This window comes from Muscardinus avellanarius (genome assembly GCF_963383645.1).
Source record: "Muscardinus avellanarius genome assembly, chromosome: 16".
In the NCBI taxonomy this organism is placed as follows: Eukaryota; Metazoa; Chordata; class Mammalia; order Rodentia; family Gliridae; genus Muscardinus; species Muscardinus avellanarius.
In genome coordinates, this window is record NC_137802.1 from 51,789,889 (window position 1) to 51,814,083 (window position 24,195).

Below are 24,195 nucleotides of genomic sequence, written 5' to 3' on the forward strand. Positions count from 1 at the left end.
CAAGGCCTGCTACCAGCAGGTGCTCAGTAAATGTGTTAAATCGCATGTTGAACTCAAAGCTACTTTCCATTGTAGTCTCATGCAAACCCGCACACATGCCTGAGGGTCCGGTTATTTTCGTGTACATTTGGCAAGGGGACCAGGCAAGGCCCCTTATGGGCGTCGCGCAAGGTCACGCAGTTAGGAAGTGACCAGATGGAAGGCAGCCCAAGTCATCCTGACTCCAAGTCCAAAACTATCACTCCCTGTTGGCACACGGGACGCGTATGCCTAATCCTTACTTGGAATTCTGCCTCCAACTCCCTTGTTTCCTTGGCTGCCTTCCCCAGGAGGCTTTCCACGTGTCAACTCGGGAGAGAACCAGTGGAGCGTGCAACAGCGATCACTCGGCGGCGCTGCCTCGCGCCAGGCGCGAACCACGCGCTCGCCACTTGTCCGCCGGGTGCCCGGCGCGACCGTGAGGCGCATGCGCAAGTCGCGGAGGGCGTACCCGGAACCCAGGCACCGCGTTACCAGGGGCGGGACCGGAAGTCAGTCCACTGTCTCCCGGTTGCTAGGAGACGATGCTTCCACAAAGCAAACTAAGGTTCTGCAGCTTCCTTTGCTCCCTTTCTCTGCTTCAGCGTCTCCAGATCTCCAGATCCCGTCACCATGGCGGACCCCGAACCTGAGCGCTTGCGAAGCACCTTTCCTTCTTACATGGCGGAGGGCGAGCGCCTCTATCTTTGCGGGGAATTCTCTAAAGCCGCCCAGAGCTTCAGCAACGTGAGTCAAGCTTAGAACCTATCCATCACCCATCACCACTTTTTTTTTTTTTTTTTTTTTTTGGTACTGAGGATTGAACCCAGGGGCGTTTTACCTCTGAGCTACAACTCCTATTTTATTTATTTTTTTATTTTGAAACCCGGTCTCGCTAGATTGCTGAGGCTGTCCTCGAACCTGCGATCGTCCTGTTCCAGCCTTTCAAGTACTGGAATTACCGGCATACACCACCATGCCTACCCTAACACCACTTTCAAATTCCTGATAATGATGATGCCTGAAGGATCTTGTTCGTGTCTTCTATTCACTGATTGCTGATTAATACAACACTATCCCAGATAAACCTAGTGCTTGGTCATTTGCGACCAGTTCCTCTGGAGAACCCGTCCCTTTACTTTTACTTAAATGTCTCATGATTAACTGACCTGTCACAGAGCAGAGCCTCAATTTCCCATCTTTGGCCGGAGACTTAGATTTTTTTTTAGCGGTGAAGTTTCAGGCACGCAGTTGCTTAGGGAAAGGAGATGGTCAGTAAATGGTTAGCATTATTATAATAACCTTAGTATAAGTTGCGCCACTATACCCTAAAGGGATTGGGTGCTGTTTCAGGAGGCCAGGCTCACTGCTAAGCACAGAACACGCCTATGAGGGAGGTACTGTTATTACACCATTTTGTAAATGAGGAAACTAATACAGAAATTAAGCAACACGTCCAAGGTCACAGCAGTAGCAAGTGGCAGAATAAGGATCCAAAGGCAGGCACTCAAGGCTCCATACTGAGGCCTTAACCACCATGCTGTTCCCTTGGCAAAACTGGAAGATGTTCTTATAACAGTTAGCGTGCTTCTTCCCTTGAGCCCCTGCAGTGCTAAGATTGGAAACCAGGTCCTCAAGCATGCTAGGCACGTGATCCATCCTTGAGATACACCTCAGCTGATGGCCCACTTCTTATCGCAAACAGAGTGGTAGAATAGCCCTCTAACCCACCCTGAGGCTTCCACGAAAGTCCAGCTTCTTGACTCCCCAGTCTTTTGTCCCTTTTAAATATCAACCACAGAGCAGGGCGTGGTGGCACACACTTGTAATCCCAGCATTCAGGAGGCTGAGACCAGAGGATCCTGGTTCACTGACAGCCTCAGCTACTTAGTGAGGCCCTCCACAACTCAGTGAAACCCTGTTTCAAAATAAAGAATAAAAAAGAGGGCAGGGGGTGTAGCTTGGAGGTCGAATGCCCCTAGGTTCCATCCCCAGACCTGCAAAAATACATACATACATACATACATACATACATACATACATACATACCATATCCTAAAACTAGAAATAATTTGATGGGTGAACAGTTGAGTTTGGGAGCCCTGCCTCCACCCATGTTTCTCTTGCTGGAACATGTTCCATTCTGGAGAAGCCCAGGCAGAGAGAAAACATGGCCCCAAGGGTAGGTAACCTTGCATGAGAAGTGGTCTTGTCATGGGAGAAGGGTCAGTTCCTCAACTCAGGATGTCCAGAGTCTTTGGCTTACCTGAAGGAAAAGAAGTTCAGCACACGCCAATCAGAGACAAAGAGGCTTATTTCGGGAAATAAAAAATATACATTCAAGAGAGAATGTGGGATACCTCCAAAGTAAAAGCGAGACACATTTGGAATTTCACAGCTCTTCTTGTGTAGGAGACCCGCATGAGGGGGTGGGTAGGGGCACAGGGCAGGGATGGAAGTCTGATTTTCCTCAGAATCCTCGGGTTCCTGACATCTGATTGATGGGTGGTGTCTGGGCTTGAGTGTCCTTGTTCTTTTACAAATTTTCCTCTAGACATTCCTTATCAATCAAGACAATTAACTGGATATATAAATAATGAGCACAACTTAGGGATCCTTTGTTTACCAAACATTTTAGAAACTTTAGGGCCAGGCCTGGTGGTGGTGCATGCCAGTAATCTTTTACTTGGAAGGCTGAGACAGGAGAATCACAGGTTCAAGGATAGCCTCAGCAAGTAGTGAGAGTCTCATCAACCTAGTAAGATGCTTTTTTCAAATGGAAATCAAATCAGGCTGAGGGTGTAGCTTGACCCTAGAATGCCTCTGGGTTCAATCCCCAGTACCACAAAAAAATAAATAAATAAAATAAATAAATAGAAACTTTGGGTCTTGTGAGGAAATGGACCTTTTGGATTAAAGGTGAAAGCCTTTTAGGGATGTTTGCCTAATGAAAACAGATCCTGTAGGGGGAAGATAAGGACCATCATGAAGTTTTTAGCTTTGTGTGGGGTAGGTACTGGAGTATTCTACCTCCAAGCCACACCTCTGGCTCTATTTTTTATGTTATTTACTTATTTATTTTAGTTTGAAACAGGGTCTTACTAAGTTTCTGAGGCTGGATTCGAACCTTGGATCCTTCTGTGTCAGCCTCCCAAGTACTGAGATTACAGACATGCCCTCCTATGCCCAGGTGAGTTTTTAAGATTTAAAGCTACAGTCTCCCCTTCCTTTCCTGTCTCCTTTCTACAGCTTTTATTTCTCCTATCCTACCTCTGTCTAATTCCAGGAAAGACAGTAGCTATTTCCTCTTCTTAGAAGAACAGGAAGGTCTTAGAAAGGAGTGGATACAATCTGATGTTTTAAAAATGACAACATACCACGGCCTACAATAATGATCTCAAACAGAAGACACAAATGCGTGGCACACCTGTAATCCCAGCACTTGAGGGTGAAACAGGAGGATTACAGGTTCAAAGTCATCCTCTGGTAACTTGTCAAGACCCTGTTTTTTTTTTAAAAAAAAAAAAAGCTGGGCGTGGTGGCACACGCTTGTAATCTCTTCACTTGGGAGGCGGAGACAGGAGGATCGCGCAGGTTCGAAGCCAGCCACGCTGGCGTAAGAGACCCTGTTTCAAAAATATAAAATAGGTCTGGGAGTGTAGCCCGGAGGTAGAAGGGCTTCCAGGAACCCCAGTACCACCAAAAATAAAAAATGATAAATAAATAAATAAATAAATAATAATAAATAAATAAAATAAAGAATAAAAAAACTGGGCTAGGAGTGTAGCTTGGAGGAAGAATGCCTCTGGGTTTCATCCCCAGTACCACAAAAAAAAAAAAAAAAGACTAGGGATAAACCTCAGTGGTAGAGATGTGAGAGCCTAGGTTCTATCCCTAGTACTGCAGGGGAAAGGGGGAGAGAGAGAGAGAGAGATGGAGAGAGAGAGGGGCCCAAGTTATCTTTTCAAATTGTGCTAAAATCCATTTTGTTCGCCTTAACCTGCTTAGTCTTTTTTTTTTTTTTCCAGTACTGGGGACGGAACCCAGGGGCATTCTACCTCCAAGCCCTGTTTTTCATTATTTATTTATTTATTTATTTATTTATTTATTTTGTGGGTCTGGGGATGGAACCCAGGGGCATTTGACATCCGAGCTACACCCCCTGCCCTAATTTTTATTCTTTATTTTGAAACCAGGTCTCACTGAGTTGCAGAGGGCCTCACTAAGTAGCTGAGGCTGTCCTCGAACCGTGATCCTCCAGGTCTCAGCCTCCCTAATGCTGGGATTACAAGCGTGCGCCACCATGCCCGGCTTCATTCTTTATTTTGAAACAAGGTCTCACTAAGTTGTGGAGGGCCTCACTATGTAGCTGATCCTGGCTGAGAACCTGTGATCCTCCTATCTCAGCCTCCCAAATGCTGAGATTACAAGCGTGTGCCACCACCCCCAGCTTATTTTTTTTTCTTTTTTTTTTCTTTCTCTTTTGGTGGTACTAAGGATGGAACCCAGAGGCTTTTTCTACCCCAGGGCTATACTCCCAGACCTATTTTGTACTTTATTTGGAAATAGGGTCTCACTAAATTGCTGAGAGCCTCACTAAGTATCTGAGGCTGGCTTCGAACCTGTGCAATCCTCCTTTCTCAGCCTCCCAAGTGCTGGGATTACAATTTTTTTTTTGTGTGTGTAGGTATGGGGATGGAACCCAGAGACATTCGACCTCTGAGCTACACTCCCTGCCCTATTTTTTATTCTTTATTTTGAAACAGGGTCTCACTAAGTTACGGAGTGCCTCACTAAGTAGCTGAGGCTTTCTGCAAACTGCGATCCTCCGGTGTCAGCCTCCGGAATGCTGGGATTACAAGCGTGCGCCACCATGCCTGGCTACAATTTTTTTTTTTAGTTTGAAACAGAGTCTCATTAAGTTGTGGAGGTCCTCACTAAATTTCACTGAGTCTGCCTGTGAATTTGCAAACCTCCTGTCTCAGCCTCCCAAGTACTGGGATTACAAGCATGCGCCACCACACTTGGCTCTGCTTTAGACTTTGAAATTTGTTTTGAGAATATTTTGCAGCCCTGGAGGTGGAACCCAGGGGCATTTGAGCACCGAGCTACACCCCCTGCCCTATTTTTTATTCTTTATTCTGAAAAAGGGTCTCACTAAGTTGCAAAGGGCCTCACTAAGTAGCTGAGGCTGTCCGTGAACCACGCTCCTCCAGTCTCAGCCTCCCAAATGCTGGGATTACAAGCGTGCACCACCACGCCAGGCTTTTGCAGTCATTTTAGATTCGTGGTTGCATTTGGCCTGCATAAAATATCCTGAGGTTCTGCTCACCTAATTGGACTAACAGGATTATAAATATCGTCAGAAAGTATATTAACAGAGGGCCCACATCTCTACCAGTGGCTTCCACAATAGCTGCAATTCAGTTTTGTTCAAGATAAGCCACGTAGAGGTCACTGTGCCCAAGTTGACTGATGAACAAAGGTTGGCGCTGGGCTGCTTGGGTCTGGTGAGACTGGGGCTGCTGGCTGGCCCGAGAGCCCCCTTCCCCCTTGAAGCTCCATGGGAGGTTCGGGCTGCCCTTTCTAGTCCAGCTGCTGCCTTGTTCTTCCTGGTGCCTGGCAACCTGAGTACATCCTTTCTCAGGCTCTTCACCTTCAGAATGGAGACAAGAACTGCCTGGTTGCCCGCTCCAAGTGCTACCTGAAGTTGGGAGACTTGGAGAAATCCCTGAAGGACGCCGAGGCCTCGCTCCAGAGCGACCCAACCTTCTGCAAGGTGACTGCGGGGCTTGGGGCTTGGGGGTGCACTTGGTCTTGTCTTCACCGCTGTCACCTGCAGCAGCCTTTGGTTGCCAGTAGTTGAAGAATCAGAGCTGGGATAGGTAAAAAGCAGGTTCAAGGCTAGCCTCAGCAACTTGGCAAGAGGCAAAATAATATAGGGCTGGGGGGGGGGGTTTATCGCTGTTTCAAAATGAAAAAAAAAAAAAAAATAGTAGCCAAGCATAGTAATCCCAGTACTTGGGAGGCTGAAACAGAAGGATCACAGGGTTGTGGCCAGCCTCAGCAATTTAGTGAGGACTTCTGCAGCTTAGCGAGATCCTGTTTCTTACCTTTTCTTTTCTTTTTTTTTTTTTTTTTTCTTCTTGTGGTACTGGGGATGGATCCCAGGAGGCATTCTACCTTAGGCTACACCTCAGCCCTCTTTTATTTTTTTGTTTGGAAATAGGGTCTTGGTAGGTAGATGAGAGTCTCACTACTTATTGAGGCTGTTCTCAAATCTGCAGTCCTCCTGTCTTGATCCTCCTGTTTCAGCCTCCCAAGTACTGGTATTACAGGCATGTACCACCAGCCCAGCTGAATAGGAGCCAGGCGTGCTGGTGCACACTTGTAATCCCAGCATTCAGGAGGCTCAGACAGGAGGATCACAGTTTGCAGACAGCCTCGTGGACAGCCTCTGCTACTTAGTGAAGCCCTTTGCAACTCAGTGAGACCTGGTTTCAAAATAAAGAATAAAAAATAGGGCTGGGGGTATAGCTCAGAGGTAGAATACCCCTGGGTTTCATCCCCAGTACCACCACCAGCTATTTAGCAAGGCCCTTTGCAACTCAGTAAAACCCTGTTTCTTTCTATTTTTTTTATTTTTATTTTTTGGTGGTACTGGGGGTAGAACCCAGAGGCTTTCTACCTCCAGGCTATACTCCCAAACCTTTTTTATATTTTATTTGGAAACAGGATCTCACTAAGTTGCTGAGAGCCTCACTAAATAGCTGAGGCTGGCTTCGAACACGTGTGATCCTCCTGTCTCAGCCTCCCAAGCACGGGGATTACAAGCGTGCGCCACCACACCCGGCTCAAAACCCTGTTTCAGAAAATAAAAATACCAAAAACTAGGGCTGGGGGTTGTAGCTCTGAGGTACAATGCCCCTGGGTTCCATCCCCAGTACCACAAAAATAAAGTAAAATAAAATAAAAAATAAATAAAAAAGTAAAAGAAAATAGAGATGGGTTGGTGCGCACTTGTAATCTCAGTACTTGAGAGGCTGAGACAGGAGGATCCGGGTTTGTGGCACTCCGCAACGTAGTGAGACCCTGTTTCAAAATAAAGACTGAAAAATCAGATTGGTGTGTAGATTGGAGGTAGAATGCCCCTGGATTCAATCACCAGCACCACACACACAAAAAAAAAAAAAAAAAAGAAAGAAAAGAAAAGAAGGATGGAGTGTAATTCAGTGGTATGATGCCCCTAGGTTCAATCCCTAGTCTGTCTGTCTGTCTCTCAGTGGGATAGTCAGCCAGCCTGCCTGGCGTTTGTTCTCTTCACAGATCACTTGCCGGCTCCATTTATTTATTTATCTATCTATCTATTAATTAATTAATTAATTTATATACTGAGAATTGAACCCAGAGGTATTCTACCTCCATGTTATAACCCCAGCCCGATTTTAATTCTTACTTGGAAACAGAGTCTCACTAAGTTGCAAAGGGCCTCGATAAGCTGCCAAGGCTGGCCTGGAACCTGTGATCCTCCTGTCTCGGCTTCCCAGGTCAATACCACTCCCGGCTCTGCTCCCTTTGTTCTAACCTTGACCCTGCACCCAGGGCCCTTCTGTTCTACCACACCTGAGTCCTGTAAGGTCTTGCCTGTCCTCCTTAGTTTGACTTTCTCTCATTCCAGGGGATTTTACAAAAGGCTGAGACACTGTACACCATGGGAGACTTTGAGTTTGCCTTGGTGTTCTATCATCGAGGCTATAAGCTGCGGCCTGATCGGGAATTCAAAGTTGGAATTCAGAAAGCCCAAGAAGCCATCAACAACTCCGTGGGAAGTGAGTGGCCACGGGGCCTCTGCCTTATCCAGAAGGCTCTTGGGATCCTTAGGGCTAAAGAAAGGCCTGAGGCACGCTGGGTGAGCACTACACCAGGCTCACGGGGCATCCATTCTAGGCGTCAGCTCTTGTCGAGGATTAGACACTGTCTCCTGGGAGGACCAGTCCCCGATCCATGGTACTGAGTGCCACGTGTCTGATCTTCCTCAAAGCCATGTTTGAAGGGCTGATTTGAAGCAGGCCTATGGTTAGCCTGGAGCCATAGGGATGGAACGGGGTCCAGAGTCCAACCTTCCCCAGGCCCTTACTTCCTGGCCGTCACATATGTACCAAGGGCCAGATTTTGCCCCTCAGCTCAGTAGCAGAAGGAGGGCAGCCGGTGTGAGCCTGTGCTGTGGGCAGCAGGGTGTGGGACCGCACGGGACGGTTTCCCCTGCACCCAGGCCACTCTTTGTTTGGAAATCTGACTGCCATGGCCTTGAGCTGGTGAGGGCTGTCTGGCTCCCAGAAGAGGGTTGTACCTAGCAGCCAGCACCACGTTCCTGCTAGGCTGGCTCAAAGCCTGCTTTGTCCCGGCCTCCACTATCCCCCTGCCAAAGACAGCCATTTCCACATAAAAATATGTGATAGGTCATGCCTGTCAAGCTTGGCCGACCTAGCGCCAGCTCTGTCCTTGCAGGTCCTTCTTCAATTAAGCTGGAGAACAAAGGGGACCTGTCCTTCTTAAGCAAGCAGGCTGAGGTAAGGTTTCTGGTTCCAAGTCCAGGTGTGCTGGAGAAACACAGGTCTTAGTGGCCCTCCCGCCTGGGAAGGATCAGCTCCTGCCCATCATGGCAGCCATGGGATTCTGCCCCAGCTCCAGAGGGGTCTTGGGAGTCTAGCTGCTGCCCGACTGGGCACAATCCATGGTTCTCAGCCCACAGAGAGCTCCTGGAGAAGGAGGAATGTGGAGTCACAGACTCTGGGGCCACGGTTGGGTATCCCGTGCTCTGTGCTGAGGCTCTGGTGGGTGTTCTCCGTTTTCCCAGAGTATGAAAGCCCAGCAGAAGCCTCATCCCATAAAGCAACTCGTACATCATGCCAAGAGAGAGTCAAAGCGGAGGTGCTCGATGAAGAGTGAGAAGACCGTCCGCCAGCTGCTGGGGGAGCTCTATGTGGACAAGGAGTACCTGGAGAAGCTCCTGCTGGACGAAGGTTGCGGACCCTTTCTTGGCAATGGAGACTTGGGGCAAAGGAAACCTGGGGTGGATGTTTAATGCAAGACCCAGAGTCAGAGCCTGCCGTGCCGTATTAGCTGCCATATACCTGCACACTGGTTTTATTAGCATTCTTATTTTTACAGATAAGGAAACCACAGTCACACAGAGCCAAGGCAATGAGATGGCTCATATATTTTTGTTTTGTTTTGTGGGTCTGGGGATGGAACCCAGGGGCATTCGACCTCCGAGCTACACCCCCTGCCCTATTTCCTATTTTTATTCTTGATCTTGAAACAGGGTCTCACTAAGTTGCGAAGGGCCTCACTAAGTAGCTGAGGCTCTCCGTGAACCGCGATCCTCCGGTTGCAGCCTCCCGAATGCTGGGATTACAAGCATGTACCACCACACCCAGCAGAGATGGCCAATATTTGAACCCAGGAAGTCCAATTTCAGAGCCAGTGTACTTAACTACAATGGTATCCTGGGAAGGAATGAGGGAGATTTGGGCTCCTTTACCACTGTCTCAGACAGCTTTCTGTTGCTGTGACAAAATACCTGAGATAATCAACTTATGAAAAGGAAAGGTTTATTTTGGCTCACAGTTCTGGAGGTTCCTGGTCCTGGCCAGTTGTCCCCTGTTTGGAGGCTTATGGTGAGGCAGAAGGTCATGGCAGGGAGTGCACAGTAGAGCAGCTGGAGGCAAAGAATGAGAGAAGGAACAAAGTTCCAACATCCTCTTCAAGAGCATGTCCCCAGTGACCTTTCTTCCACTAAGCTCCACCTCCTAAAGGCTCCATCACCTCCTAATAGTACTGTCAGCCTGGGAATAAGCCTGTGACACCTGAGCCTTAGGGGACAGTCTGTATCCAAACCGTAACACCCACCATAGTCCCTGAAGCCCCATTCCCTAGGCTTTTGGTTTGTACGGTGGGCAAAGGAACCTAGTAGACAGGTGCTTGAATCTAAACATATTAGTACTATAACTTTTTTTTTTTTTTTTTTTTTTGCGGTACTGGGGATGGAACAGGGGCATTGAACCTCTGAGCTACACCCCCAGCCCTATTTTTAAGCCATTTATTTATTTATTTATTTATTTATTTATTTATGGTACTGGGGGTGGAACCCCAGGGCTTTTCTACCTCCGGGCTATACTCCCAGACCTGTTTTTTTATACTTTATTTGTACTTTATTTATACTCACTAAGTTGCTGAGAGCCTCACTAAGTAGCCAAGGCTGGTTTAGAACTTATGTGAGCCTCCTGGCTCAGCCTCTCAAGCGCTGGGATTACAAGCATGCACCACCATGCCCGGCATTAGTCTTTTATTTATTTATTTTTATTTATTTATTTTTTTGGTGGTACTGCGGATGGAACCCTTCTACCTCCGAGCTACACTCCCAGATCTATTTATACAAGGATGTGCCACCACACCCGGCAGTGTGTGTGTGTGTGTATGTGTATATATTAAAAAAAAAAAAAATATATATATATATATATATTTTTTTTTTTTTTTTGGTGGTACTGGGGTTCCTGGAAGCCCTTCTACCTCTGGGCTACACTCCCAGACCTATTTTTTATATTTTTGTTTGGAAACAGGGTCTCCTAAGCCAGCACGCGCGTCTGGCTTCGAACCTGCGCGATCCTCCTGTCTCTGCCTCCCAAGTGCGGGGATTACAAGCGTGCGCCACCACTCCCAGCTTTACATATATTTTATTTGGAAACAGGGTCTCTTAAGCCAGCAAGGCTGGCTTCGAACCTGCGCCTGGCTTTGAACCTGCGCGATCCTCCTGTCTCCACCTCCCAAGCGTGGGGATTACAAGCGTGCGCGAATGCCCGGCAGTCTTATTTTTTGAAACAGGGTCTCAATGAGTTGTGAAGGACCTCACCAAGTGGCTGAAGCTGTCCGCAAACCATGATCCTCCTGTCTCCGCCTCCTGAATGCTGGGATTACAAGGATGTGCCACCACACCCCAGCAGTACCATAATATTTTGAAACATCATCTGGTTGAACCCATCCTTTCATAGATAAAGAAACAATTTGGGCTAGGCATGGTGGTGCATGCTTGTAAACTTGTAATCCCAGTACTTGGGAGGCAGGCACCAGAGGATCGAGGTTCGCGCGGCCCTTTGCAACTTAGTGAGACCCTGTTTCAAAATAAAGAATAAAAGCCGGGCATGGTGGCGTACACTTGTAATCCCAGCACTTGGGAGGCTGAGACCAGAGGATCGCAGTTCATGGGCAGCCTCAGCTACTTAGGCCCTTGCAACTCAGTGAGACCCGGTTTCAAAGTAAAGAATAAAATAAAGGTCAGGGGGTGTAGCTCGGAGGTCGAATGCCCCTGGGTTCCATCCCCAGACCCGCAAAAAAAAAAAAAAAAAAAAAAAAAAAAATGGGCAGGAGGTGTAGTTTGGAGGTCGAATGCCCCTGGGTTCCATACCCAGACACACACACACAAAAAAAAAAACAAAAACAAAAACAAAAAAAACAGTGTATTTAATTGAGAGTAACTTCCAAGGTGATAAGCAAGTTAGTGGTGGGATCAACACCAGAACCCCAGTGTGATATTTTTTTTTCTGCACCAGGGATTAAACGCAGACATTTTACCTCTAAGTTATGGCCCCAGCCCTTTTTTTTTTAATTTTTTTTTTTTTGCGGATGGAACCCAGGGGCATTCACCTCTGAGCTATACCTTCAGCTCTATTTTTTATCCTTTATTTTGAAACAGGGTCTCCCTGCATTGCAGTCGGCCTCACTAAGTTGCTGAGGCTGTCTGCAAACTGTGATCCTCCTGTCTCAGCCTCCCAAATGCTGGGCTTACAAGTGTGTGCCACCATGCCCCGCTTCCCAGCCCTCTTAATTTCTTTTTTTTTCTTTTTCTTTTTCTTTTTCTTTTTCTTTTCTTTTTTTTTTTTTTTGGTCTGGGGATGGAACCCAGGGGCATTCAACCTCTGAGCTACACCCCCTGCCCTATTTTTTATTCTTTATTTTGAAACGGAGTGTTATTAAGCCGCGGAGGGCCTCACTAAGTAGCTGAGGCTGTCCACGAACGGCGATCCTCCAGTCTGAGCCTCCCGAATGCTGGGATTACCAGTGTGCACCACCACGCCTGGATCTTAATTTCTTATTTTGAAATAGGGTCTCACTAAGTTGTTGAGGGTCTCCCTAAGTACCTGCGGTTGGCCTCCAACCTACCATCCTCCCATCTCAGCCTCCCACTTACTGGGATTCCAGGTGTGCATCAACATGCCCAGCTAGGTAGTCCAGCACTCTTTCCACTGTGCTGTGCAGACAGACACAGGACGTAGAGTCCTGAAATGAATGTCTTACATATACTTGGGACTGGGAGCTTTGCTGCTACCTGATAAGCATGAGCAGGGATCACCCTTGAAGCAAATGCCTTTTCTCCAGAACTAGCTTCCCAAGGTCAACTGCAGGGTTCGCTGCAGAGCCTGGGTGCACAGGCTGCTTCGCTGCTGCTGGCATATCTCCTTGGGAAAGTCCTGAAGGCTCCCACGCCGCAGAGGACCTGCTGCAGAGGGACGAGGTGGCCGCATTACCCCAGAGGCCTTGCAGCGTGCAGCCAGCCCTAAGCTCTCTGGCCAGGCAGTGGGCAGGACAGGACTTGGGCACACCCCTCCAGCTCCCAGCATGCACGGGCATGCCACATGGGGATCACTTGGCATTGGCAACTGAAGTCAGGTTCTCTCTCTCTCTCTCTCTCTCTCTCTCTTTCTTTCTTTCTTTCTTTCTTTCTTTCTTTCCTTTCTTGTGCTGGGGATTGAACCAAGGGGTGTTCTACCTCCAAGTTATACCCCAGCCCTATTTTTGTTTTATTTGGAAATAGGATCTCCCTAAGTTGCTGAGACGTGTTTAGAAGAACTTGCGATTCTCCGGTCTCAGCCTCCCAAGTACTGGGATTACAGGAGTGTGCCACCAGCCAGGCCCAGGTTGTATTTTTGACTCCTCTGAGAACACAACAAGAGGCTGGTGGGGGCTTCTCTGAGAGTTGTCCACAGTGCCCCTTCTGCTGGAAGGGCCATAGGGCGCCTGAAAGGGGGGTCCTTGGCCTGGCTAGACTCTGCTGCCACGTGCTCCCACTTCCTACCTGCTCCCCCGAAGGCAGGGTCCCCTCACAGAGGGCTGCGTGCTGCGGGCCTGGAGGGGGGGCTCCCTTGGACACCCTTCCCTCCCGCCTCTTGCGGCGTCCCCACAGACCTCATCAAAGGCACCATCAAGGGCGGCCTGACCGTGGAGGACCTCATCATGACCGGCATCAACTACCTGGACACGCGGAGCGACTTCTGGAGGCAGCAGAAGCCCATCTACGCCCGGGAGCGGGACCGGAGGCTGATGCAGGAGAGGTGGCTGCGGGACCGCAAGCGCCGGCCTTCGCAGACGGCGCGCTACATCCTCAAGAGCCTGGAGGACATCGACATGCGTGGGTGACCTTCTCGGGGGGCGCAGGGCGCGGGCCGGCCCGCGGGGGGCCGCCGGGGGGCCGCCCTTGCCCCCACGTGGCCCCTGTGTTCCAGTGCTGACCAGCGGCAGCGCCGAGGGGAGCCTTCAGAAAGCCGAGAAGGTGCTGAAGAAGGTCCTGGAGTGGGACAAAGACGAGGTGCCCAACAAGGACGAGCTGGTCGGGAACTTGTACAGCTGCATCGGGAACGCCCAGATCGAACTGGGGCAGATGGTGGCCGCCCTGCAGAGCCACAGAAAGGACCTGGAGATTGCCAAGGAATAGTGAGTGCGGCGGGGAGCCCAGGCCTGGGGCTGCCCAGGAGAGGGGTCCCCCACCGCCCAGGGCTGTGTGGCTTCACTTAGCTCCCAGTACTTTTTTTTTTTTTTTTTTTTTTTTTGCGGGTCTGGGGATGGAACCCAGGGGCATTCGACCTCCGAGCTACACCCCCTACCCTACTTTTTATTCTTTATTTTTTGAAATAGGGTCTCACGCCGGGCGTGGTGGCGCACGCTTGTAATCCCCGCGCTTGGGAGGCGGAGACAGGAGGATCGCGCAGGTTCGAAGCCAGCTGTGCTGGCCTAAGAGACCCTGTTTCAAAAATATAAAATAGGTCTGGGAGTGTAGCCCGGAGGAAGAAGGGCTTCCAGGAACCCCAGTACCACCAAAAAAAAAAAAAAAAAAAAAAAAAAAAAAAGAAATAGGGTCTCACTAAATTGCGGAGGGCCTAAGTAACTGAAGCTGTCCATGAACCGCAATCCTCCGGTCTCAGCCTCACAAATGTTGGGATTATAAGCATGTGCCACCACTCCCAGCTCTCAAGGATATTTTTATTCTTTTGTCCTTTTGACAAGCATGTATCAAGGCTCAGACATGCCAGATACTGCTAGCATTGGGGACAGAGCAGTGACCAGACACAGGGATTGCTTTCTTGCAGATGTCACTCAGAAAGTAACATAGCAGCAGGGTATGGTGGCACACACCTATAATCCTAGTGCTTGGGAGGCTGAGACAGGAGGATCGCAGGTTTGCGGACAGCCTCAGCAAGGAGTGAGACTCTCATCAACCTAGTGACACCCTGTTTCTAAATAAAAATAAAATGGGAATGAGGGTGTAGCTCAGAGGTATAATGCTTCTGGGTTCAATCTCCAGTGCCACAAAAAATAAAAATTAAATTAAATTAAAAATAGGGCTAGGGAAACTGGGCGTGGTGGCGCACGCGTGTAATCCCCGCGGTTGGGAAGCTGAGACAGGAGGATTGTGCAGATTCAACGCTAGCCTCAGATACTTAGTGAGGCTCTCAGCAACTTAGTGAGACCCTGTTTCCAAATAAAATATAAAATAGGTCTGGGAGTGTAGCCCGGAGGTAGAAAGCCCCTGGGTTCCATTCCAAAAATAAAAAAAAAATAAAAAAAAATAAAAAAATAGGACTAGGGGTTTAGCTCAGAGGTAGAATGTCTCTGGGTTCAATCCCCTATACAAAAAAAAAAAAAAAAAAAAAAAAGCAGGAGGATCACGGTTCATAGCCAGCCTTAGCTAGTTAGTGAGGCCTTTTGCAACTCAGTGAGACCCTGTTCCAAAATAAAGAATAAAAAATAGGATGGAGATAGAATGCCACTGGGTACCATCCCCAGTATCTAAAAAAGAAAGAAAGAAAGAAAGAAAGAAAGAAAGAAAGAAAGAGGAAGAAGTCACATCGCTGCTTAATTGCAGCTGTGGTAAGTGCCTTGAAGCTAAAACATGGGATCCACCCATATGAGAAATGCCTTCTAGAGGACTGCGTAGGGAACACACCCAGCCAGCAGGAAGGCCTGAGGCAATAGGAAGCTTAAGGCAGCTAGGCACAGAGCATTGCCAGAAGGTCAAGGAAGGTTCTAGAGGAGGCTGGACAAAGTAGACAAGGGGGAGACCACACAGGGTCTCATAAGCCAGACACCTGGGCTTGGGAATTCCTGTCACCCAGCCTGGGACCCTGGGCGAGTCCCTCAGCGCAGGGAGGATGGTTGGGACCCGAGGCTGGGGAATGGCCCCGTGGTGGTTGCGAGCAAGGCCCTGGGTTCCCTCCCCACCACGGCCAAAACAAAGACAAAAGCCCTGGAAGAGTGCCTAGCTACCATCTTGCTACTAACAGTACTGACTCTTCCCCCAGATGAGCAGTGCTCAAGACAGAGGGCTTGCTGAGCAGGGAGCCTTTCTGGGTGTCTTGGCCCTCGCTTTTGGAGTCACTCTTGCCTTCCCGGCCAAGTTTCTACCTACCCCTCGATTCTGAGCCCCTCTCGGTCTCCCGTATCCCACCGCCGCCCAGCCCTCGGCTGCTGCCGCTCTCCCTGCCCAGCTGCCTGTCTCCCGCTGCTCCCACAGATCTCCAAAGATCTGCCCTTTATCTACTGCTCTCCTTTCCTGCCCTGCAGTCGGCACTCAAGGCCCTTTCCAAAGCCACTCCTGCACAGCCTCCGGGCCCCAGCACTTCCACTTTCTGCCCTCACCTGCGTGTGTGCGTGCGTGCGTGCGTGCATGTGTGCGTGTGGTACTGGGCATGGAACCCAGGGACATTCTACCTCTGAGCTCCACCCCCAGCTCTTTTTTTTCTTTTTTCTTTTTTTTTTTTGTATTAAAGGATCTCACTAAGTAGCTGAGACTGTCCATGAACCTGTCTCAGCCTCCCAAATGCTGGGATTACAAGTGTGTACCACCACCTCCAGCTTCTATTTCTCTTTCTTTCTTCTTTCTCTCTTTCTTTCTTTCGGTGGTATTGGGGATGGAACCCTTCTACCTCCGGCTACACTCCCATACCTATTTTATATTTTATTTGGAAACGGGGTCTCACTAAGTTGCTGAGAGCCTCACTGAGTAGCTGGGGCTGGCTTTAATTACAAGCATGTGCCTCCACACCCAGCTGACCTCTCCTTTATAATTAGCCTAGCCCCAGATGCCATCCACCTCGTTCCTTTCTCCCTCCTTCTTCCCCTTTCTCCTTCCCTCCTCCCCTTCTTTGTACACTAGGCAGGCACTCTATCACTGAGCCACATTCTTGGCCTTTTTGTTTCTAAGTCTTGCGAAGTTCCCCAGGCCAGCGGTCCTCCTGCCTCGGCCTCCCGAGTGCCTGGGATTGTAGGCCTCGGTGCTTTCTTACCCCTCCACAGCACTGAGCAGGAGCACCACGCACTGGCCATTCCAGGGGAGGAGTAAACCGAGGATTGGAGACAGACTTGGCTTTGATTCCTGGCTCTGCCTCTTGAACCTGCACGGATCTGATTACACTGCTCAGCTCCTCAGTTTCCTCTCTCTCATGAAGGCCTAATAACACCGACTGACGAGGATCGGATCGTGGGGATTAAATAAGCTGTGTGTAGATAGTGCCTGGATCCAACCACCTACCTCTGTATCCAGAAACCCCGCTCCACAGGGGTCCTGCCTGCCTCTGACACTTGGCCTTTTTTCTCTTCCTCCTCCCTCCCCTCATCCTTCTCTTCTCTTCCCTTCCCCCTCCTCCCCTCTCCCTCCTCCCTTTCCCTTCCTCTCTTCCTCCCTCCCCTCCTCCCCTCTTCCCCTCCTCCCTTCCTCCCCTCACCCTTCTTTCCTCCTCCCTTCCCCCTCCTCCCTTTCCCCTCCTCTCTTCCTCCCTTCCCCCCTCTCCTCTTCCCCTCCCCTCCTCCCTTCCTCCCCTCCCCCTCTCTCCTCCTCCCTTTCCCCTCCTCTCTTCCTCCCCCCTCCTCCCCTCTTTCCTTCCCCTCCTCCCTCCCTCCCTCCCCTCCCCCTTCTCTCCTCCTCCCCTCCCCCTTCTCCCCTCTTCCCTTCCCCCTCCTCCCCTCCTCCCTTCGCCTCCTCCCCTCCTCCCCCTCCCCTCCTCCTCCTCCTTCTCCTCTTCCCTTTCCTCCTCCTCCTCCTCTTTCCCCACCCTTCTCCTTCTTTGCTTTTGTGGTGCTGGGAGTTGAACTCAGAGGCACTCTACCCCCAAGCTCACTCCAGCCCTTTTGTTTTGTTTGTCGGTACCAGGGATTGAACCCAGGGCATTCTACCTCTGAGTTATACCCCCCCCCCACACACACACATTCTTTTTATTTTTTACATTTTGAAACAGGGTCTCCCTAAATTGCTAAGGCTCTCCTCAAACCTGCAATCCTGTCTCAGCCTTCAAGTACTGGCTTACAGGCCTGTGCCAACACCCTCAGCCCTTTTGTTTTGTTCTGAGACAGGGTCTCACTAGGTTGCTTGGAGTCTCCCGAAATTGCTGAGGCCGGTCTTAACCTGCGATGCTCCTGTCTCGGCCTCCCAAGTGCTGGGATTACAGAAGTGCGCCACCATGCCTGCCTGGAAGGGGCTATCTTCTGTTCCCATACCTGCCATATAATGGGCACATACGTGTGTGCCCAGTGACTAAGTAAACAGAGGTGTTCCTTAAGAATGTCCCTTCCTTTTTAACGTCTACAAACAGGCCTCACCCAGAAATTTTTTTTTTTCTTTCTTTTGCAGTACTGGGGATGGAACCAAGGGGCATTCTACCTCCGAGCTGCACCTCCAGCCCTATTTTTTATTCTTTATTTTGAAGTAGGGTCTCACGGAGTTGCAGAGAGCCTCACTAAGTAGCTGGGGCTGGCCATGAACCATGATCCTCCTCTATCTCAGCCTCCTGAATGCTGGGATTACAAGCGTGCGCCACCACGCCGGCTCTATTCTTTAGTTTTGAAACAGGGTCTCTCTAAGTTGCTGAGGCTGGTGCAATCCTGTGATCCTGTCTCAGCCTCCTGAGTACTGGGATTACATGTGTGCGCCCCATGCGGGCTGGCAGTCCCGTCTGTATGGGGCTTCTCCCTCATCCAGCCAGCCCCTTACTCATCAGCCACTTTTCATCCAAGTAGCTTCTCCAGTGCCCAGCTCTCATTTACTTCTCTCAAGCAACGTTTTTTTTTTTTTTTTTTTGGTGGTACTGGGGGTGGAACCCAGGGGCTTTCTACCTCCGGGCTATACTCCCAGACCTTTTTTATATTTTATTTGGAAACAGGGTCTCACTAAGTTGCTGGGAGCCTCACTAAGTAGCTGAGGCTGGCTTCGAACCTGCGCGATCCTCCTGTCTCAGCCTCCCGAGCACGGGGATTACAAGCGTGCGACAACACGCCCGGCTTTCAAGCAACGTTCGATTGAAGCCTTCTCATTGCTATTAGTTCTCATTACATACAAATATGAATAAATTAACATATTAGAACTTATTTGTACATCTTACTCCCCGCTCTGAAAGGGGAGACTGACCTCAGAGGTGCCGTGGCAGCAGCAGATGCCAGGTGTAGCTGAGGGTCCAAGGAGAGAGGCGGGTGGGGACCTCAGAGAAGACGGGGATCAGTGAGGGGCACCAGGAGGGAGTAGGGCGCCTAGGCAGAGGGGTGGTGCGGATGGAGGATTTGAGGCACTGCAGGGAGTGTGGCCGGGCTGGGAGCCAGGACCCATGGGGAGTGGAAGGTTGGCTGCCATGCTGAGAAGCTGGACCCTCCCTGCTTAACCAGCCCTGTTTTTTAGTTTTTTTTTTTTTTTTTTAATGGCCTCACTGAGTTCTGAAGTGCCTCCCTAAGCATCTGAAGGCTGTCTGCGAACCTTGATCCTCCTGTCTCAGCCTCCCAAATGCCATGATGACAAGTGTGCGCCACCACACCCGGCTATTGGTATGTTCTCATCAGCATTATCAAGGCCACGAGCAAGTTACTAGATTCTTAGGCTGGTAGTATCTTCTTGTCTCCAGATAGTGCATTTACGAAGTGCAGGGGTCATTAATCTACCTTGCTTTTACATTGGGCTGTATTGTTTGCCCATCAACTACGGGTGCTTTGAAGGAACACACAGAGTTTGCCTTTCCCCTACCAAGGCCAGGCCCCAAAGAACAGGGGTGGGGGCGGGGGGGTGCTGAGGCACAAATTACAGCCAGTGGAGCCGTGGGTACTGTTTAGGAGCGAGGCAGCGGCTCTTGCTATCTTTATGGCTCTGAAATGCGCCAGGCAGAGTCACTGTGATCTTAGTATTTTTTTTTTTTTTTTTTTTTTTTGCGGGTCTAAGGATGGAACCCAGGGGCATTTGACCTCCGAGCTATACTCCCTGCCCTAATTTTTTTTTCTTTTTATTTTGAAACCGGGTCTCACCGAGTTGCAGAGGGCCTCTCTAAGTAGCTGAGGCTGTCCGTGAACCGCGATCCTCCAGGTCTCAGCCTCCCGAATGCTGGGATTACAAGCGTGCGCCACCATGCCCGGCCGATCTTAGGGTTTTTAATTGTCTCTACATATGTTTAGGGTTAAAGACTTTACTATGGGTAAGTATGAGGACAGAGGGAGGAGGAAGTGTGAGGAGGAGCAGGCAATGCCCCTCTCTCTCCCCGGGTGTCTACAGCATCCACTCTGATAGCATTTTTGTTGGAAATCAATATTGGGACAGTTTTCCAATAATGGCACACTTACCTACATGCTCATACACATATGCATATACAGAGAATTGGCAAAATGAAGGCAGTTCTTCCCGTGTTTTAAAAAAAAATAGCTGAGTGTAGTGGCGCACTCTTGTAATCCCAGTAACGTGGGAGGCTGAGACAGGAGGATCGTGCAGGTTCGAAGCCAGCCCTGCTGGCTTAAGAGACCCTGTTTCCAAATAAAAAAAAAATATAGCCGGGCGCGGTGGCGCACGCTTGTAATCCCCACGCTTAGGAGGCTGAGACAGGAGGATCTTAGGAGGCTGAGACAGGAGGATCGTGCAGGTTCGAAGCCAGCCTCAGCTGGTTTAAGAGACCCTGTCTCCAAATAAAATATAAAATAGGTCTGGGATTATAGCCCCAAGGTAGAAGGCCCCTGGTTTCCATTCTCAGTACCACCAAAAAAAAAAAAAAAAAAAAAGAGTTGTGGGTATAGCTTGGAGGTAGAATATTCCTGGATTCAATCCCCAGTACCCCCCCAAAAAAAAGAAGGCAAAGGGACAAGGGATTACAAGCGTGCGAAACCACACTCGGCCTATTTTTTATTGTTTATTTCTTTTTCTTCTCTCCTTCCTTTTCTTTCTTTCCTTTCTTTTCTTTCTTTCTTATCTTTCTTTCTTTTTGTGGTATTGGGGATGGAACCCAGGACATTCTACCTCTGAGCCACACCCCCTGCCCTATTTTTTATTATTTATTTATTTATTTATTTATTGGTGGTACTGGGGTTCCTGGAAGCCCTTCTCCTCTGGGCTACACTCCCAGACCTATTTTTACATTTTTATTTGGAAACAGGGTCTCCTAAAGCCAGCGTGCGCAGCTGGCTTCGAACCTGCATGATCCTCCTATCCGTGCCTCCCAAGCACGGGGATTACAAGTGTGCGCCACCATGCCCAGCTTATTCTTTATTTTGAAACAGGGTCTCACTAAGTTGCAGAGGCCCTCACTAAGTAGCTGAGGCTGGCTGCGAATCTGGATCCTCCTGTCTCAGCCTCAGGAATGCTGGGATTACAAGCGTGCGCCACCACGCCTGGCTTTATTATTTATTTTGAAACAGGATGTCATGAAATTATGGAGGGCCTGCCGGGCGTGGTGGCGCACGCTTGTAATCCCAGCATTCGGGAGGCTGAGACGGGAGGATCGTGGTTTGCAGACAGCCTCAGCTACTTAGTGAGATCCCTGCAACTTAGTGAGACCCCGTTTCAAAATAAAGAATAAAAAATAGGGCAGGAGGTGTAGCTCGGAGGTCGAATGCTCCTGGGTTCCATCCCTAGACAAATAAATAAATAAATAAATAAATAAATAAATAAATAAATAAATTATGGAGGGCCTCACTAAGTATCTGAGGCTGGTTGCAAACCTGTGATTCTCTTGTCTCAGATTACAGGTGTGTGCCACCACACCTGGCTAAAAAGAAGAAACAGTACTGGAGAGGTTGAGATAGGAGGATTGCAGTATCAAAGCCAGCCTCAGCAATTTAGTGAGACTCAGCAATGGAGTAAGACCTGTTTCAAACAAAAAACAGAAAACAAAAAATATAAAAAGGGCTAGGGTTACAGCTTAGAGGTAGAATCCCCTTGGGTTCAATCCCAGTACCCCACCCATCAGCTTTTTTTTTTCCCCAGGTGTAGTTCTTGGGAGGCCCAGACAGGAGGATTACAGGTTTGAGGTCAGCTTCAGCAACTTAGTGAGACCTCAGCAATCTAGCAAGACCCTGTTTCAAATAAAAAATAAAGAAGCCGGGCATGGTGGCGCATGCTTGTAATCCCAGCATTTGGGAGGCTGAGACAGGAGGATCGCAGGTTTGCGTACAGCCTCAGTTACATAGTGAGGCACTCCACAACTCAGTGAGACCCTGTTTCAAAATAAAGAATAACTACCCAGGCGTAGTGGCACATGCTTGTAATCCCCGCGCTTGGGAGGCTGAGACAGGAGGATCGCACAGGTTTGAAGCCAGCCTCAGGTACTTAGTGAGGCTCTCAGCAACTTAGTGAGACCCTGTTTCAAATAAAATATAAAAAATAGGTCTGGGAGTATATTACGGAGGTAGAAAAGCCCCTGGGTTCCACCCCCAGTACCACAAAAAATAAAAACTAAAAAATAAATAAAGAATAACTGAGACAGGAGGACCTGGATTCGTAGATAGCCTCAACTACTTAGTGAAGCCTTCTACAGTTTAGTGAGACCCTGTTTCAAAAAAAAAATAAAGAATAAAAAAAAAAAAGGGCTGAGGGTATAGCTCAGAGGTAGAATGCCCCTGGCTTCTATTCCCAGCACCGTGAAAGAAAGAAAAAGAAAGAAAGAAAGAAAGAAAGAAAGAAAGAAAGAAAGAAAGAAAGAAAGAAAGAAAGAAAGAAAGAAAAAGAAAGAAAGGGAGAAAGAATAAAAAATCAGGCTGGGATGTAAGCTTAGAGGTAGAATGTCCCTGAGTTCAATTCCCAGTCAAAAAAAAAGAAAAAAAGAAAAAAAAAAAAAGAAAGAAAGAAAGAAAAGGCAGGCTGAAGGTGTAACTCAGAGGTAGAAATCCCCTCATTTCCTCCTGGACTCAATCCTCAATACAGGGAAAAAAAAAAAAAAAAAGAAAGAAAGCTGATCAGAACAGCTTTTTTTTTTTTTTTTTTTTTTTTTTTGCGGTACTGGGGTTCCTGGAAGCCCTTCTATCTCCGGGCTACACTCCCAGACCTATTTTATATATTTTTTATTTGGAAACAGGCGCGATCCTCCTGTCCCTGCCTCCCAAGCGCGGGGATTACAAGCGTGCGCCACCACGCCCGGCAGAACAGCTGTTTTCTAGTGACTGGCCTGTTTTTCTGCCTCCTCACAGTGACCTTCCTGATGCAAAATCAAGAGCCCTTGACAACATTGGCAGGGTTTTTGCCAGAGTTGGGAAATTCCAGCAAGCCATTGACACGTGAGTGACCAAGGACCGAGATCTGCCCGTTCCCCACCCGGGACTGGGATTCCACCTGGGGCCAGAACACCAGATGACCCTGGCCCACCACCTTTTTGGTACTGGAGATGAAACCCAAGGCCGCGTGTGCAAAGCGGGTAGCATTCCACTGAACAACCTACCCACCCCCAGCAAGCCACTTTCTAAGCTCTGCACCTTATCAGTTAATGAGATAGAATCAACATTTTCTCAAATTTTCTGCCAATCAGAATCACCCAGAGTACTTGTGAGCCATAAGAAATCACTTGGCAGACAGGCATGGTGGTGCATGCCTGTAATCCCAACATCCGGGAGGTGAGACCGGAGGATCGCAGCTTGCTGACAGCCTCGGCTACTTAGGCCCTTTGCAACTTAGTGAGACCCTCTTTCAAATTAAAAAAAATAAAAAATAGGGCAGGGGGTGTAGCTCAGAGGTTGAATGCTCCTGGGTTCCATCCCAGACCGAAAAAAAAAAAAAAAAAAAACCCTCCAAAAAATAAATAATTAAAATGAAATAGGGCTGGAGGTATAGCTCGGAGGTAGAATGCCCTTGGGTTCAATCTCCAGTGCCCACCCCACCCCCCTGACACACACATGAAAGAATAAAATAGGGCTGGGGGTGTAGCTAAGAGGTAGAATGCCCCTGACTTTGATCACCAGACCCCCCCCACACACACACACACAGAGTCAGGTTCGGGGCCCAGGGGCTTTCTGCCTCCGGGCTACACTCCCAGACCTATTTTATATTTTATTTTGAAACAGGGTCTCACTAAGTTGCTGAGAACCTCACTAAGTAGCTGAGGCTGGCTTCGAACCTGCGCAATCCTCCTGTCTCAGCCTCCCAAGCACAGGGATTACAAGCCTGCTCCACCACGCCCAGCTTCAGAAGTTCTTTTCTAACCACACTCCCGGCGAGTCTTTCCTTTGGACAAGTTCAGGAGCTAGGAAACCAAGTGACCCGTGAGGGCCCTGTGTCATGTGAGATCATTGGGAACAGAGGTTGAGCTCTCCAGATGGACCGACTGCCAGACTGGATGCCCAGCCCTGGGACCAGCTGGTTATTGGCCCAGCAGGGTAGGCTCGCCTGGGGAGCCTAGCGGGGAGGACCACACAGCTCTTCCTGAAGAGAAATTGTCCTTTGGACCCTTGTTGCTTGATTGAAAGACTTTTTTCACTAGTAGCCTTCTTTTTTTTTTTTTTTTTTTTTTCCCAGTACTGAGGATTAAACCCAGGATTCTCTACCACTGAGCAGTACTCCTATTGAGTTATACCCCTGGTGCTTTTTATTTTGAGACAGAGTATCATTGGATTGCAGAGGCTGGC

General features: G+C 48.9%; 1 protein-coding gene across 1 annotated transcript in view; it reads left to right on the forward strand.

The window, feature by feature from the left end:
- Window positions 1-651: 651 nt before the first annotated feature.
- Window positions 652-24,195, forward strand: part of ODAD4 (outer dynein arm docking complex subunit 4) — a gene marked incomplete at both ends in the record, with an annotated part of 39,955 nt that continues 16,411 nt past the window's right edge. Inside the window, 8 exons of the mRNA XM_080714065.1 lie at window positions 652-765; window positions 5,666-5,797; window positions 7,697-7,847; window positions 8,527-8,588; window positions 8,876-9,041; window positions 13,259-13,483; window positions 13,578-13,785; window positions 22,768-22,854. Coding sequence (XP_080570191.1) covers window positions 652-765; window positions 5,666-5,797; window positions 7,697-7,847; window positions 8,527-8,588; window positions 8,876-9,041; window positions 13,259-13,483; window positions 13,578-13,785; window positions 22,768-22,854 — 1,145 coding nt within the window. The remainder of the gene's footprint in view (window positions 766-5,665; window positions 5,798-7,696; window positions 7,848-8,526; window positions 8,589-8,875; window positions 9,042-13,258; window positions 13,484-13,577; window positions 13,786-22,767; window positions 22,855-24,195) is intronic.